Here is a 16,837-nt window from a genome sequence, read left to right as displayed (position 1 = left end):
TCATTGATGTAATAGAATTGGTGAGAAAAAAAAACAAAAATTCAATTAAATAGAGAGTGTACTTGTGTGTGTGTTTGTTAGTGTGGACCTTGACTTTTTTTTCAATTTTTTTTTGTCTTTCTTCCTACGCTCATGATGATTCCATGGTTATGACAAATAAACGTTTTCTTTGCTGAAGAATATGATCTAGAATTATGATTATATAAATAGAAAAAAAAATTAAGGCTATCAAAACAGAATCAAAACAATTATTCTTGTTTTTCAAACTCAAGTATTTTTCTGCTCTCCGTGTGTGTGTGTGTGTGTGCGTATGTTTGCGTGTGAAAGAACCCGAATTTAGCTTTAAAGCAGCTGAACGAATTTCGTATTTTTTTTTGTTTTTGTTTTGCTTCACACAAGTATAAACAGAAGCAGCCAGAAAAAAATGATATTAATTAATTGAATTACCAAATACACACACACACACACACATAAACATTGAAGATTGATTCAAACTTAGCAGCCCTCAAACAAAACAAAACAAAACAAAAAAAAACTTTAAATTTAAACTTGAAAATAACGTGTGCATGTGTGTGTGTGGGATTCATAGAATAAAAGTTGAGAAAATACCCCGCATAAAATGATTTCTAAATTTGTCGACTAGAATATATTTTCAATAATCTAATCATAAATATAATTAATGTATAAAACCAACAAACATGATCATCATCTGATCGCATGATGGAAATGTTATCGTCAGATATTAGTAAATTAATAGGAGGCTCAAAATTTTTCAAAGGAATCAATAAAGATAAATGACCAAATGAATGTCTTTTTTTTTTGATTTAATTTGATTTTTATCAATTCCATATTCGTATATGAAAAAAAAGTGTAAATTTTTTTTTTCTTTAATTAATGATTGATGATTGATTAATCATCATCGAATGATCAAGTCCTTGAAATTGAATTTTATGATGTGTGATGTGTATGAGTGAGTGAGTGAATGAGAACGGGTTTTTCTTTCATTTTCGTTTTCTCCCTCTCTTAATGCATCAAAAATTGATTGAATCAACAATCATAATGCAATATAATCGATATAGATAAAATTTCAGGAAAACGGAATTTGATAATGGAAAATGAAAATCAAACCGAATCACTATCCGATGATATGATTAATCAATCAATCAATCATTGATCATCGGATTGAATAATAATCACCAAGATGATGATGATTTTTTTGAGAGAAGAAAAAAAAACCTGATTTTTTGTTGTTGTTGTTGTTGTTGTATCTCTATGTTATCTAAATAGATTCAATTCCAATTTAATACAATGAATGTATATACGATACATGTGATATGCAAGTATGTCACCATCGTTATCATGATGATAAAATATCTATCTAGTCAAATGAGACATTTATGATGATGATGATGAAACTCCAAAAAAAAAATCATATGTCATGGTTGTTATTTAAACTAACCAGCACAGACTGGATAGACAAACAAACAAACAAAAATGGTAAATGACAATTTGTTCCAAATTAAATAAATGAATTATTCATAACACGAATAACCGACTTGTTTGATGAAACAATCGTTTTTTTTCATTTCAAAAAAATTCAACATGTTTTTCCCCATCATTCACACAGGAATACTCTACGTTCGAGGTTATATTCAGTCACATTCAGACGGCCAACAGAGAACAAAAAAAAAAAAAATGCATCTTCATTCCACATATACACAAATAAATAAATGAATTAGAAATGCAGAAAATTTCGTTAAATCACCTGATTGAATGTCGAAACGAAAGGGAAATCCTCATTTTAGCCTTGAAATGGGAATAGTCTATGGAGAGGGAGAGAGAAAAATGAGCTTTTTTTCAATGATTAAAAATTCAATTTCATCACACACACACACACACAAAAAAAGTCATCTGACTTGTGTCTACCAGACGGCACACACAAATTGATTCCATATATTCCACTAATAATCAAATATTGATTTCCAATGAATCTAACCATCACCACCGCCACCAATTCCAAATACAAATATAACAATAATTAATTCGTTCAAAATGTCACAAAGAAAAAAAACAGCATTCATTAACAAATTGGTTTGAGTGAAAAGAAAAAAAATCGATCGAAAAAAAATTGTGACAGGTGTGTGTGTGTGTGTGTGTGTGCAAACATTGCTTCATTTTTTGTGCAATACAATTTCAAATAATTTCATTTTCATCATCATCATCGTCATTATCATTACCATGAAAAAAAGAGACTATAAACGACTACTGTTTTTATTCAGTAGTGGATGATAATAATAATAATTACTTTTTATGTGTGAAACAATCGAAAAGAAAAAAAAGAAGAAAAAACAAAAATAAATCATTATCGTTACCTTGATTTTCATTATTCAATATATAACCTACCTGCTACAAAACGATTATGATTACGATGATGGCAAACCCTGCCATATGATTTTTTTCTGCTACTAATGTTGGTTGCATGGCGAATGAAATGAAATGAAAAACAAAACAAAAGAAATAAAAGTCAGCAGAGTTGAGATTCATACACATTTTAGTCTATTAGAAATTGAAAGTTTTTTTGTTGTTGTTGTTGGCATATGAACATCCATCCATATTTCAATGACACAATCACGTGAATTGTGTGCAAGTATTACAATAGAAAAAATTTAGGATAGTCAATGTTATTGTTGTTGTTGTGGTGGTGGTGGTAAAATGAGAATTGAAAATTCGTTTTCATTTGTTTTGTTTTGTTCATCAACAACCATTATTGTTGTCGTTTTTTGTTTTGCCAACAATCATCATTCTGGTTTATTTATTTTTTATTTCGCAATACCAATTATTGGATGATGTGTTTGATGGTGTCTCATGATTGTCATGATGATCGACAGAATTGTTTATTGCCAAACATAATGATTAGGATAATTATGTCAATTTTCAGAGAAAAAAACTTTTTCCAGTGATTTCCGACACACACACACACATGCACTGGAATTGCAAATCTTCAACAAAAAGGCAAATGTTCTTCTTTTTTTTGGTTTGTTTATATCCGTGTTCCATTTAAATTCGGATATAGGACTGTTCCATTTACTCAATATATGCATGTTTAATGAGAAAAATTTTTTTTTTAAATTAATTAATTCATGAATTGCCACTAGCAAGCAATTTGTTATTTGATTTGTTCCAGAAACAAAAACTGGAAATGAATCTTTCCAGAAAAAAAAATTCCAGTCAGTCTGTCTGCATGTACGTTCATTTAACTAGATTACATTTTTACATTTCATTCTACCATAAAATTACATTTTGCCCGTAGTAATTTGTCCCAATTTTTTTTCTAGGATTCACCCATTATAATATAGGTGTGTGTGTAACGTAATTTATCGCGGAATTTTTTTTTCAATTCTCCAAAGCATTCTGATAAGAAATTTTTTTTTTCAGATCATTCTTCTTAATATAATCATTAGAACCATTGGTCCATTGTTGTATTGATGAATTATCCGAAAGAAAAAAAAAGCTTAGAGAATGCAACATCTTTATCATCATTATTATGATAGAATTTGGGCCATTCATTTTCAATCCAATTTTTTTTTGTGACCGACCTAGAAAACAGACCAAAAAAAATTAATGATACCCATAAATTCTAGATAACCTAGATATTGTTTTATTTCAAAAAAAAAAAAAAAATTTTTCATTTCATGAAAAACGAAAAAGAAGAAATCCTAGAAATTCTCAATCTCATATTGGTAGTAATTTGTGTGATATGAAATTTTTTTTTGCTCACCACAACTTTTATATGATGATGATCATTATTATGATGGGTAGCCTGTCATATAAATTGATATTGGTGTGTGTGTGTGTGTGTGTTTGGTTTGCCTGTCTGCTGTTTGTGAAAATGGAGAAAAAAAAAGTCAATTAAAATGAATTCCTGTCTGATCATCTAATGGAACCAGGATTTTACATTTCTCACTATTTGTATGAATCAATTTTTTTTTTCATTTTCCCATTCATTTGCTCTCCATCTCCGTCAATTCAATCAAATTTGAATTTTGCTGCTGCTTCTGCTGCCACACACACACACACCTACACACAGCCATTATTGATGATGTTCAAATAAACGAAATGGAATGAAAACAGAAATAAAAAGATGATAAGCATAATGATTCACGTGAATGTAAAAAATATTCAAGTTCCGGTTATAATAATAATGATTTTTAATGATGAAAAATGTATTTTAGGCTTGGCATTGCCGTTTGTTTGTTTATTTTTATTTATTCAAATTCATTTACAAAATTCATTCGTTCGTTTATTCACAATTGAGAATGAAATGACTCTATCTCTTCTAGACAAGATGAAGAAAAAAAAATCACAAAACATGACTGTAATAAGAAAAAAAAATGGAAAAAGTTTGAATTCTGTTTCAAACTATGGCCTATGGAAAATTATTATTGATTTGATTGACAATCATTTAAAGTTGATCATGATCATCAACATCAAATGTGACATTGAAAAAAAAAAATATAAAAACATGTCTGTGTACTCTGTGTATAATGGCATTTTCTAAAAGAACAAACGAATGAAAACAAAAAATCAATATTGATAATCAATGATATTGATTTGGATCACATATGCATACATGTTTTGGCAAGTGTACAAATGTGATGTATTTTTTTTTTTGCATCGTTTGTCCATAAAATTCATGCCATTAATGGCAAACTATATGATGGGAAAATCGGCATGTAATTTATACATATTGAATGAAAACATTGAAAATCTAATCAGTATACTATCATCTTCACGCCATGTCATTATATCGATTCGATGTACTTTTTTTTTCTGCGTGTGCAATGTTTTTCGATATAAGTGGTGATTATTGGTGCTGCTGCTGCTGTGCGTGTGTTCTGTTATTGTTAATAGTGGCGGTGGTGCATTGTTGACTCAATACATTTGTTGTTTTCTTCTAAGACAGACAATTTTAACCATTATTTTGTTTCTTGATTTCCATTAAATTTATATTGAAAAAACCATTTTTTCCGAAAAATGCTTGGATTCACTGCTAAATCGTTGTTCGCCAATGGTCAGTAAATTGATGATATATTGATTTATAAAATCATTAAATTTAAATTCATTTTGTTTTTCATAACAGGACAATTTCATATGATCATTAAACGTACCTTGAAAAGTACGGCCATTCAAAATGCCAAAGTTGGATTTATCGGTATCGGTAATATGGGCTCAAATATGTGTGCTCATCTACAGAAAAAAGGTCATGAATTAATCTTATATGATCCAAATACTGATGCATTAAAAGATTTGTTGGCTGGTGGTGCAAAATCCGTTAATAGTCCAGCTGAAGTGGCTAAACAAGCGGATCGTGTTTTCACAATGGTACCTTTACCAACTGATGTGTTGAAAGTTTATACCGGTCCTGATGGAATTATTGCCAATGCTAAAAAAGATGCTATACTTATTGATTCAAGTACAGTTGATCCGGAAACATCGAAAAAAATTGAATCTGAAGCATCAGCAAAAGGTATACGATTTGTTGATGCTCCGGTAACCGGTGCTGTACCAGCTGCACGTGCCGGAACATTAACATTTATTGTTGGTGGACCAAAAGAAACCGTTGATGAATTACGTGAATTATTATTATGTATGGGTAAAAATGTTATTCCATTGTGGAACAACTGGAATGGGATCAGTGGCAAAACTATGTAATAATATGATGTTAGCAATCAGTATGATTGGTACAGCAGAAACATTAAATATGGCACGACGATTAGGTTTGGATCCAAAATTAATGACCGATATATTGAATATAAGTTCTGGACGAACATGGGTATCCGAAGGCTATAATCCAGTACCTGGATGTGGAGCATCTACTACACCATCTAGTAATAAATATGATGGTGGATTTCGTTCTACATTGTTGACAAAAGATTTGAATCTTGCACAATTAATTTCTGTACAATCACAATCACCAACACCGATGGGAGCATTAGCATCACAATATTATCGTACATTGGTTAATAATGAAACATTAGCCGATAAAGATTTCAGTTCCGTCTATGAATTTATAAAAGGTCAAAAAAATTAATGTTCAATAATACTGCCATACACAATAATAAACAATTTTAAAATCAGGTCATATCAAATCAATTTCCAAAATATATCAAAGTGTAAATCACTCAGAATTAAAAAAAAATTCGAATATTTTTGTTTTTAATTAAATATAAAACATTTAATGCCATCTATCGGTTTGAATAATAATGATGAATTTATTTTTAAATCAATTCCAATTTAACCAATGAATCTTGTTTACCGCCATCCATTATATCGATTTGTCTTGTATCCTGATCATAACGTGATGAACGCATCAATGGTAAAATTTTACATGATTCTTGAAATTGTCGAAAATTTACCAATTTTTCATCAGCTGGTGGTGGATAATATTTATTATAGATTCGTGTCAATACAGTTAGACCACGATAAGAATCAATAGTACAATTGTCGGTTGGAAGTTTAACAAATTGTTCATTACGTTTTCGATTATAATCAATTTGCATCCATCTTGGGACCAAAAAAAAACAGAAAAAGAAAAATTAATTTCAATTTGGAATCAAAACAAACTTACGGATGATTTTTAATGGCCATTATGGACATACGTCGTCGAAAATCTTTTTCAAATATTCCATTGAATAGATCGACTAATAAAACATCTTGTTTAATCATCAATGGATATTGAATATTTTTCGTCAATATATCATCGATATCGGATTTTGTTGTATTTGGTTTATTGAAAAATGGTAGCTCACCGACCAGCATTTGATATAGAACAACACCAGATGCCCAGATATCGATTTTTGTTCCAGAATAATGGATAATTTTTGGATGAAATAATTCTGGTGGATGATAAAGTGGTGTACCATCACTACCGAAAACCATATCATCCAATGTAAATGTCGATATCTCTTGACAGACTCCAAAATCGGCCAATTTAATGATATCATCCGGAGTGACCAAAATGTTTTCCGGTTTTATATCACGATGAATAATACCATGTGAATGTAAATAACCAAGACCTTCTATTATCTGTACGAAATAACTTTACATCAAAAAAAAAACGATCGGATTAAAGTTTGGAGAAAAAAGGAAAATCTCTGCACATACTCTTTACATTGTGATTTCGGTAATTGTTTATAAACCTTAAGATATTCTGCCAATTCACCATAACAAAATTCCATGAACATGTAAATTTTTTTACCAGTTGAATAAATATCATATACACGCAATACATTTGTATGGTTAAAATGATATGTAATCGCTAATTCTTTATTAATCTGATGACGAAGATGTGTATTACGTTTTAATATATTAAAACGGATAATTTTACCAGCAAAACGTTTTAATGTTTTTTTATCAATAAATTCACGTACAACACCAAATTTTCCTCTACCCAATATTTCACCTTTGATGTAATTTTTTATTTCTTTATATTTATGCACTTTTAATCGATATATTTCTTCCGATGAACCAATCAATACAATATCATCAAGATTATCCACTCTATCCATATTGATTGGTGTTTTTTTCATTTCTAATGGACATTTTTCAATGTTTTTATTGTCCAATGAATTTTCTTTGACCGATAATGATGTAATAAAAGATTTAATTGTCGTGTCAATGAATGCTGAATCAGTAGCGATTTTGGATGAATTGAATTTGTTTGATTTTTCAAACATATCATTATTATTGGTTTTTGGCATGATTGATGTGTGTTGATGATGTATTGCCGTATTGAATTCAATAACGAAATAAAATTCTTTTTTAAACAAAAATCAAATCAAATCAAATTAATTTAATAATGACAAAATATAGATGGCGAATCTGGTGGTGAAAATTTTTATTTTTCAAAATTTTTTTTGGCGCAATTTTCAAGACATACACACACACACCTGTATGATGATAAAAAAAAGTAGCCTTTTCCACCTGCATGCTGTTCTCTTTCTTATTTTTTGTTTTTTTTTCCTTCATTCTTCACCTGTTGTTTTCTTACTAACCGCTATCCTATGAATATCGACAATTGAGTGGACACACACACAGACACAGATACTCATTGCCATTATCAAAATCGACATCACATCTCACGATGATCTCTGCCACACACACAGACACACATTGCCATCATCATATACTAGACGAGATACGGCCACACACTCATTCAGTTAGTGTTTGACCATCGTACGAATCGGTGAACAGTGTATGTTTGTGTAAATGTTGTTGCCCTTAACAACTGAATGGTGTGACAATCATAAGGGAAACCAGAAAAAAAAATCAATGACCACGACCACCATAATAATGAATAGTATGAGGATAATCATTATATTATCATCATCCATATAAAATGACAATTGACCGTTTGTTACTTCAATCATTCAAACCTGTGTTTGTGTTTTGTATTTAGCTAATGTCAACAATGCAGCTAGATGATGAAGAAAAAAGTTCAACAATTTCTTTTTTTGTTTTAAACATAAAATTTAATGAAATTGTAATCAACAAAAATTTGTCCACTTTGTAGGTGTGTCCGCTTTGTTGTTATTGTTGTTGTTGTTCAAATTTTTCAACACAACGGTTTTTTTTTGTCTAGTTCACAACGGTTTATAATCATCATCATCATTTTGTTTATAAGTGCGTAAAAAAAACGGAACAAATAATTGTTGTTCCGCACACAAAAAAAATTTTTTTGTTTATTATTAATTACCATCATCATCAGCCAATTTCTCTCTCTGTGTGTGTTTTGGCTTGATTCGCTGTGGATTCAATTTCAATTCAATACAATGGTATTATTGGTTGGAAAAAATTTTTTTTTATTTTTGGAAAATTTTTTTTTTTTCATTGAATAATTTTAATAACGAAAAACGTGCCATTAACAACAACAACAACAACAACAACAACAACAACAACAACCACAACGTTTTCATCATCGTCATCAAGATGATGATACATTATTTCATCTAAAACATCTGTCCTTATTTCTATCTATCTAATAAATGTTTATTTTCTACATTTCATTCATCCATACACATAATATATAATCATTATACATTCAAACGACCGCAACAACAACAACAACAAAGTTGTTCCAAACAAACGATGGACAATTTTTTTTTAAATTTTATTTTATTTTTTTTTTTTTTTTTTTTGAATAGCAAATAATCTTCTTTCACTGTGTTATTTGGCCGTATGTTTTTTTTTCTGTTTTGTTTTGTTCTGTTTTATTTTTGTTTTTTGTTTTGTTTTGTTTTCCATCTATTTTTCCATCTATAAATGTCTTTTACATCATCTCAATTTTACTATTACTTTTTTTTTGACCGCAAACAAATAAAACAAGTAAAACATTAAATTCGACCTTTCAACTTTCAACAACACAAAGGTAAATGAGATTTTATTAATAAAATATAAAAAAAAGTAAACAATAACAACAACAAAAACACGATGAATTGTTCATTTTGTTGATTTGATTGAAGTGAAAGTCCAGAAATATTTTTTTTTTCATTAATAGTTACCACTGGTTAATGATCAAAATTTGGACGAATGATGATCATTCATTGAGATGGATTCTGATGGATTAATTGGTTTTTTTTTTTTGGCTGTCGTTGTTGTTGTTTTCTGTTTTCAAAAGAATCGGATTTTTTTTTTCGTCCATTAGTTCTTGTTGTAATGAACATTATCTGTCATTATCATTCATTGATGATGATGATGATTTTTTTCTTTGGCTACCCGAAATGTATACGAATTGGTCATCATCATCATCATCTTGACCAAAAAAAAAGAAAAAGAAAAAGAAAATTCTTTTGTTATACCTGATAGATTGGTTTTTTTTTTCATTTCATTTAAATGATCATCACTGATGGTGGTCAATCATTAGTGGTCCATAGGAGAGAGAGAAAGAGAGAAAATTAAAATTGAATTTTTCTTTTTTTGAGTTTTTTTTTCACGAAATACTAATGATATTCATCATTTACATCAGTAGGGAATAAAACAACATTGACAACAACAACAAAGTATCCGTATTGTGTTGTTTATTATCTAATGGTCACGAACTTTGAACTTTTAGATTTTTTTTTTCATTCAAAAACACTTGTTTATCTTCAGGTTCAATTTGGATGATAATCAAAAAAGAAAGAAAATCATTATCCTCACTTATGAACTAAAAAAAATGACACCTTTTTTCTTCTTATATCGAACATCGAAGGCGGTCAAACTTTGACACGTCACTTAAGGTGATGTGATGTGATCCCAAACACACACACACACACATTCATGTTCATATTCATTATTCAAATGACTATAAATTGCAATTGAAAATTTTCTCAATTTTTTTTGTGGATGCAAATTTTACCAAATATTTATTTATTTGTAAGATTTACCACACTAATTGATGAATGTTACCTGTGCGATTAAGTACCTTTTTTTACGGGCACAAATTCCTGCTTATGTTTGAACAAGAAATCAATGTATGTTTTGGCCATTTGAAGAAGAAGCAAAAAAAAACCAACAGGTAAACCAACCGAATGTGAAAGATTTGATTTTTTTTATTATTTATTATACGCTTGATGATGATATTTTATTTCAATTCTTCAATCCTTTTCCTTACTATATACGTTGAATGAAAAGTGAAATAATAAAAAAAATCCGCAAATCCTAAAAAGAAAGAAGAAAATGGGAAAAATTCTTCATTTTCGCCTATGATTTTTTTTGTGTTTGATGATGGAAATTAATGGCTACCATCAATTTTCAAAAAAAAAAATTCCAATGAATCAAAACGAATTTACAAGAAAACAAAACAAAATATTTTCAACACTCACACACACACATAAATCAGAATCAAATAATGTAAATGTATTTGTGTGATGTAATCAAAAAAATGTTTGCGACAATTATGTACGTTGTTCAAAAAAAAAAATGAATATATCGATTCTCATCAATTTTTTTCCGTTGTTGCATGAAAAAAATTGATAATTATTTCAACCTTGATCCATTTATCCATTTGAAATTTGATCAATCGTTATTTATTTATTTATTCATTTTGTTTCCTCTTGTGTGTGTGCGTGTTTTTTTACCTGTTGCTTTTTATGGTTATGAAAACAGTTGTGTGTTGGAGTAAATTACACGCAAAACTTACACATCATGCCGGTAGTAGTTATTTTTTTCTTGCTTTACACACACACAAGGATGATCAATTACATCATCATATCGATATATATGAATCATTATTATGATTGATTTATATTGTATGTACATCGATCGATTCATCAGTGAATGGACAAGTGATACAAATCAAAATTATTGGTGAAAGTTTTTTCTTTTTTTTCCATTTTCTCATTTTCACCATTTAAGGTTTTTTGAACTGTGTTCTTTTTTTTTCTTTGTCCTGTATCAATGTCTAGAATGATGATAGAAAAAGCAACAAAAACAATGAAAAAAAAAAATTATGAATAACAATGAAATGTGGAAAAAAAATTTCGGAAATCAATCATTATTGTCCTCGATTTTTGTCTGTGTGTGTGTGTTTGGTGTGTGATCGAAATGCAATATTTGATTTTTTTTCCGTCCAAACAAAATGAAATGAATAAAATAAAAAAACAACGGAAACGGGAAGCATTTATAAATTCTCGCCACTGTTTGTTTGTGTTCAAATATTGTCCGTTTTGTTTTTCTTTTTTCTTTTGATTGATTTGATTTTTTGTTTTTTGAACAGAATGATCTCATAATTTATAGTTGAAATTGATGGTCGGTTACAGTTGAATGAATTTTGATGTTTGTCTCTCTGTTGACCGGTTTCGATCATTATCATCATCATCCTCATGTATGTGGATGATACCGTTTTTTGCTCTGATTAGGAAATTGATGATATCGATCATTCATTTCACACACGAAAATCTGGTCAAATCAATGTGGGGAAAAAAAATAAATTCATACCATCATTGATCACACACACACACACAAAACAATCATATCATATACACATTTTTTCTTTTGGTTTTACCCCTTTTCATTTGTTGGACAAAACTAATGAAATTTCTCATCAAAAAAAAGGAAAATCAAATTAACCATCATCATCGATCGATGATTAAGTTGATTTTCATTGATTGACTGTGATTGATTGAAAAAAATGACGTTTTTCTCAATTATAATGGCAACAAAAAGAAAAAAAAATTAGCAGCCAAATCAATAAAAAAAAGTTGTTGCTACTGCTGCTGCTGATAATTATTATTGAAAATTTCCATCTTTATAATGATAATGATGACCAGGCAATTTTTTTTCGTTGTTTTCTTACCAAAAAAAAAACTTTGATTAGAATGGTGAATGAGGAAATTTTTTTTTTCATTTACCTCGACAAACCAGCATGATGATGATGATGATGAATTGACAAATGTGTTCATTTGCATGAACACAAAAAATATTCGTTGATTGACGTACGATGTTAATGAAAAAAAAATTTTTTTAAACATCTTGAAATTGAATTTGGCGAAAAAAAAATTAAAATCCAAATTTTATATGTGATCAACCAAAAAAAAAAGGGTCATTCCAGCAAAAAAAAAATCGGTCACTCATCGACATTAGAAAACATGAAATGTCTATACATTGCCACCATCATCATCATCATTTGGATCGTTTATATGGTCATTAGAAACGTGAAATAAATTTTTTTTTAAATGAGATTAATGGTGTGGTGGTGGTGGTGGTGGTCAACACCAACACACAAATTACCTGTGTAAATAAATTGAAACAAATATTTTTCATCATCATTATCATTATGATTCCAATATATCCCACACATTGGTAGGTGTGTGTGTGTTTATGTTTTCATCTTTTTTTTGTGGGTCAAACCACGATGTTGAGATAGCCAAACAAACAAACAAACAGCGACAACGATGACGACAAAAAAAAACGAGGTGAAATTTGAACAAAATGAAAAGTTAATTATTAAATATCACAGGTAATTTTTGTGAGATTTTTTTTGGTGTGTGCATGTTATTTTTTTTTATTTTTATTTTTATTTTTTTTTTTGAAGGAAAAATGTTCATTTTTCACATTTTTTTAAAGGTTTGTCTGAATTTTTTTTTCTTCTTATTCTCCTCCTCATTAGGGTATGGTCATCGAATCGTTTCATTTTCCCTTTTTTTCCCTCATTTTTTTTTATTATTTTGGTGGTTTTGGTGGTTTTATAATGATGATGATGATGGTTACTAAACATAGACATAAGGGGTGCACCTTATTATCATCATCATTAACGGTGAATGTAGGTGAATGAGATTCGTTTTTTTTTTTTTTTTTTGGTCGAAATGTGTCGTCTCTGAATTTTTGTTGTTTTGTTCGTATACGATACACCCATAATTACCAACAAAAAAAAATAGTGTAATTTCTACAGACTTGTTTATTCAATTCATGGATCCATGGATTTTTTTAAAAAAAAAATATATCAAATTAGACGAAAATTTTTCTTCTTTTTTTTTGCTATATTCTCACACGTTATCACTTCATTGAATTTCACTAGAAAAAAAAAATTTTTTTTTAAATTTGATTTTCAATAATGGATTTTCATCATCGTCAATCCTTTGATGACAAAGATGACCAAAACAACAACAATTGAAATTTTAAAGTAGCATCATCATAAATTGGTCATGTCGCAATGGACAATTTTTTTTTATATAATCTTGAATGATGAATCGTCTTTTTTTTCTTGCAAATAGAGTTTTTACATCATGTACTCATATGAACAAGATGACAATGAACGAGAAAAAGAGAGAAAAATCCAAAAAAAAATTACCCTCATTCTTGTCCACGAACACGATATATATATGTGATTCTACGAGTTATATGGAAACAAAACTTTTTTGTTTGGCAAAGAAAAAAAAATCGTGTCTTTTTTTTAGTGTCACTCAGTCAGTCAGTCATTCATTCATTCATTCAATTTAAATTATCTATACAGGTTGGTTGGTTGTTGTTGTTGTTGCTGTTGTCCACCACTCCAGATTAATGGAGAACACTATTATTTTACTATCCACATTTGATAGAGAAAAAAAAGAGTATGGTAAGCTAAAAATCATCATCATCATCATCATGAGAAATGATAATTAGACATGTATATATGTGTGTATAGCCATTGTCATTCACAAAATGTATTTAACAATGATGACGATGATGATGATGATTATGGTGATGGAGATGGCAATGGCAAATGTTGTCTATGGTGAATGTCTGTACATCTCACCAAAATATTATCATTACTATGTACAGAAGAATGATGATGATGATGATGAAAAATCTTGTTGGCTATAAACAGTATAATTCTTTGAAGTTTCTTCTTCCTTCTTACATTTGTGTGTGTGTGTGAATTTGGTACATTTGAAAAAAAAGATGTGCAAAATGATGGTCATCGTGTGTGTGTGTGTGTCATCATCATCTTCATCCATGAATTGCAAGAGAGGATTTTCTTGTTTTCCTAATCTTGAAAAACAATCTTATGCTGACCGACAATGACAATGGATAGAAATTTTTTTTTTATTTTAAATTTTTCATTTTGCATCCACTTTTCAAATGCTGTGTGGCTCAAATTTTGTTGTATCGTTTGTTTTCTTTGTTTTTTCGTAGTTTTTTTTTTTTGATTTCGGTGACAATTTTGTTTTTTGTTTTATATCACTGATATTAACCTAATAATAATCATGTGGAATTGTAGATTATCAATGATGATGATGATGATAAGGTCATCATGAAAATCAAATGACGACAAAGTCCATGAATTTTTTCATTCCAATGGTCCAAGTAGCAAACAGACAAACAAACAAACAAAAACAAGTAGAAAGAAAACAATCGACAATGATTTCAATAGAATGAAATAAACAGCGAAAATGAGTGAAAATTGACAATTGCAAATGAAAAACAAAAATGGCAAAAAAAAAATTTCACCTGTTGAGATGTTTCTTTTTCCATTGTAATCGTGCACAACAAACAGCACAAGATCCGGACATTTTTTTTTTTTTTTTTTTTGAAAAAAATTATTTATAATACATTTGGCCAGCAATTTTTTTTCTCTTGAAATTTCAATGTCAGCTGTTGATTATCATATTTCGTCAGAATATACAAATAGAGATAATGATTACAATTTTTTTCTTTCTCTTTCTCTCTTTCTCTCTTTTGGGTACAATTATACATTCGAGATGACCACTACCATCATGGTAAATCTTCAGTTAATGTCCTCATAAAATTTTGACAATCGGCAAAAAAAGAATTTTTTTTTTTTGATGACAACCAAACGAAGAACAAGCAATTCAATTGAATTTAATGTAATCTTACAAAATGCAAAACAAAAACTGATAATGGTGATTATGTTTTTGATGGATAGAGAGAGAGAGGGAGAGAGAGGTCAAGCTTTTTTTTGGCCAATCAACAAGTTTTGTTTTCAAAATTATTAATTACATTCAATGAATAATAATTGATTACTACTGCTCATCATCATCATCATCATCATCTAATCATCATTGTCTAGAATTAGTAACCGCACACACACACACACAAACTGACCACATTGACCTTCAACTTTTTTTTCGTATTCATATCTAATCTAATCGATTTCGACATGTTCCAGAAAAAAAAACAGAAAAAACCGATTCGATTGATTCCAAGTTTCATTGGTCATTCTTTTATTTCTCGATTAAATTGTTTTTTTGTGATTCGTGATTCAACAACAACAACAACAACAACAATAACCGGAACAATGAACAATAATAAAATTCACTCTCAAGGATCAAATGATCAAATGTGCTAATGATGATTATCATTATTCGTCGAAATTTACTCGCTTAAAATGTATTCTTAGAAGGAAAGAGAGAGAGAGAGAGAATGAAAATGAAAACAAAATCGTGATTAATTCGAATGTGCATCAATGTTTATTAGAAAAATGAAAATTTTGAAAAGAAAAAGTATCCATTTTTTTTCATCTGAAATAGAGATTCTCATCATTAATTTCGTATTGAATTTCATTCATTGATGATGATGATGATGACCCATGATTATTTTGCTATAATGAATTAAAAATTAGTGGCAAATAAATAAGTGACAAAATTTTATATCATCGTTTTCACTTGACACATTCATCAATAATGATGATGATGATCATCATCATCATTGTAGAGAAAAATTCTCATGATTTTTTTTTCTAATCATCATCATTGTTATCTAATGTGATTATAGTCATTTGTGTTGTTGTTTCAAAAAAAAAATTGGCTGTGAAAATCTGAGTATCATCATCATCATCATCATATGAAATTAATTTACATTTGATGACTATGGCTATTTTGATTTTTTTGTTTTGTTCCATTTCATTCATGTCACGAATTTTTTTTTTGTTTATCTAAACATGAAGATGTGTGAATACTTTTTCATCTTTTTAATCTTTTTCTGAATTTTGTTTCAATTTAAAATTATCAAAAAAAAAAAAAAAAAATTCTCATAGAGACTTTCCATTGATTGATGGATGGATGGATGGATTTATCCCAAACTTTTGTATTGTATTGAATTTGTAAATTTAATCAACAAAAATGATATTGTGTGATTTGTCCAAAAAAAAAAAATTTGAATATTTGTTTTTCATTCAATCAATGATGACCATTCAATGTGTTGCTTATTTATGGATTTTTTTTTCTCTCTCGCCTTTTACTAATGATGATGGCAAAAAAAAACATCATTGACCTGGAGACCTAAACCTCAAGGATGATCATTTTTTCTCTGTCTCTCTCTCTCTCACTTTTTTGTTGATGCCATTGTTATTGGTCATCAT

At 29.1% G+C, this 16,837-nt stretch overlaps 2 protein-coding genes across 3 annotated transcripts; one reads left to right on the top strand and one right to left on the bottom strand.

Moving 5' to 3' along the window:
- The first annotated feature begins 4,869 nt into the window (after positions 1–4,869).
- Positions 4,870–6,246, top strand: LOC124496068 (3-hydroxyisobutyrate dehydrogenase, mitochondrial). Its single transcript, XM_047059538.2, is given in 3 exon segments — positions 4,870–5,071; positions 5,141–5,667; positions 5,669–6,246. Coding segments are annotated over 3 exon segments (987 nt in total). The 5' UTR covers positions 4,870–5,034; the 3' UTR covers positions 6,092–6,246.
- Positions 6,247–6,266: 20 nt separating this feature from the next.
- LOC124496060 (serine/threonine-protein kinase stk11) lies at positions 6,267–7,766 on the bottom strand. Of its 2 annotated transcripts, none has more exons than XM_047059526.2 (3): positions 7,165–7,766; positions 6,629–7,099; positions 6,267–6,564 (listed from the first exon to the last, which is right to left on the bottom strand). In XM_047059526.2, exons 1-3 carry the CDS (start codon positions 7,758–7,760, stop codon positions 6,279–6,281), a joined length of 1,353 nt encoding a protein of 450 aa, XP_046915482.2. In that variant the 5' UTR covers positions 7,761–7,766; the 3' UTR covers positions 6,267–6,278. The 2 variants fall into 2 exon arrangements, with proteins under 2 accessions (XP_046915482.2, XP_075584924.1); XM_075728809.1 differs by having other exon boundaries at positions 6,629–7,086; positions 7,200–7,766.
- Positions 7,767–16,837: the final 9,071 nt, after the last annotated feature.

Source organism: Dermatophagoides farinae, chromosome 2 (assembly GCF_024713945.1).
Source record: "Dermatophagoides farinae isolate YC_2012a chromosome 2, ASM2471394v1, whole genome shotgun sequence".
In the NCBI taxonomy this organism is placed as follows: Eukaryota; Metazoa; Arthropoda; class Arachnida; order Sarcoptiformes; family Pyroglyphidae; genus Dermatophagoides; species Dermatophagoides farinae.
This window is presented reverse-complemented; position numbering and strand designations above follow the sequence as displayed.

Excerpts from the sequence above, each read along its gene's own strand:
- LOC124496060 (XM_047059526.2), bottom strand. The coding sequence starts at position 7,760 with ATGCCAAAAACCAATAATAATGATATGTTTGAAAAATCAAACAAATTC. Across the intron at positions 7,100-7,164 it reads CCGAAATCACAATGTAAAGA|TTATTTCGTACAGATAATAG; the intron begins GTATGTGCAGAG and ends TTTGATGTAAAG. Across the intron at positions 6,565-6,628 it reads ATGGCCATTAAAAATCATCC|ATGGATGCAAATTGATTATA; the intron begins GTAAGTTTGTTT and ends TTTGGTCCCAAG.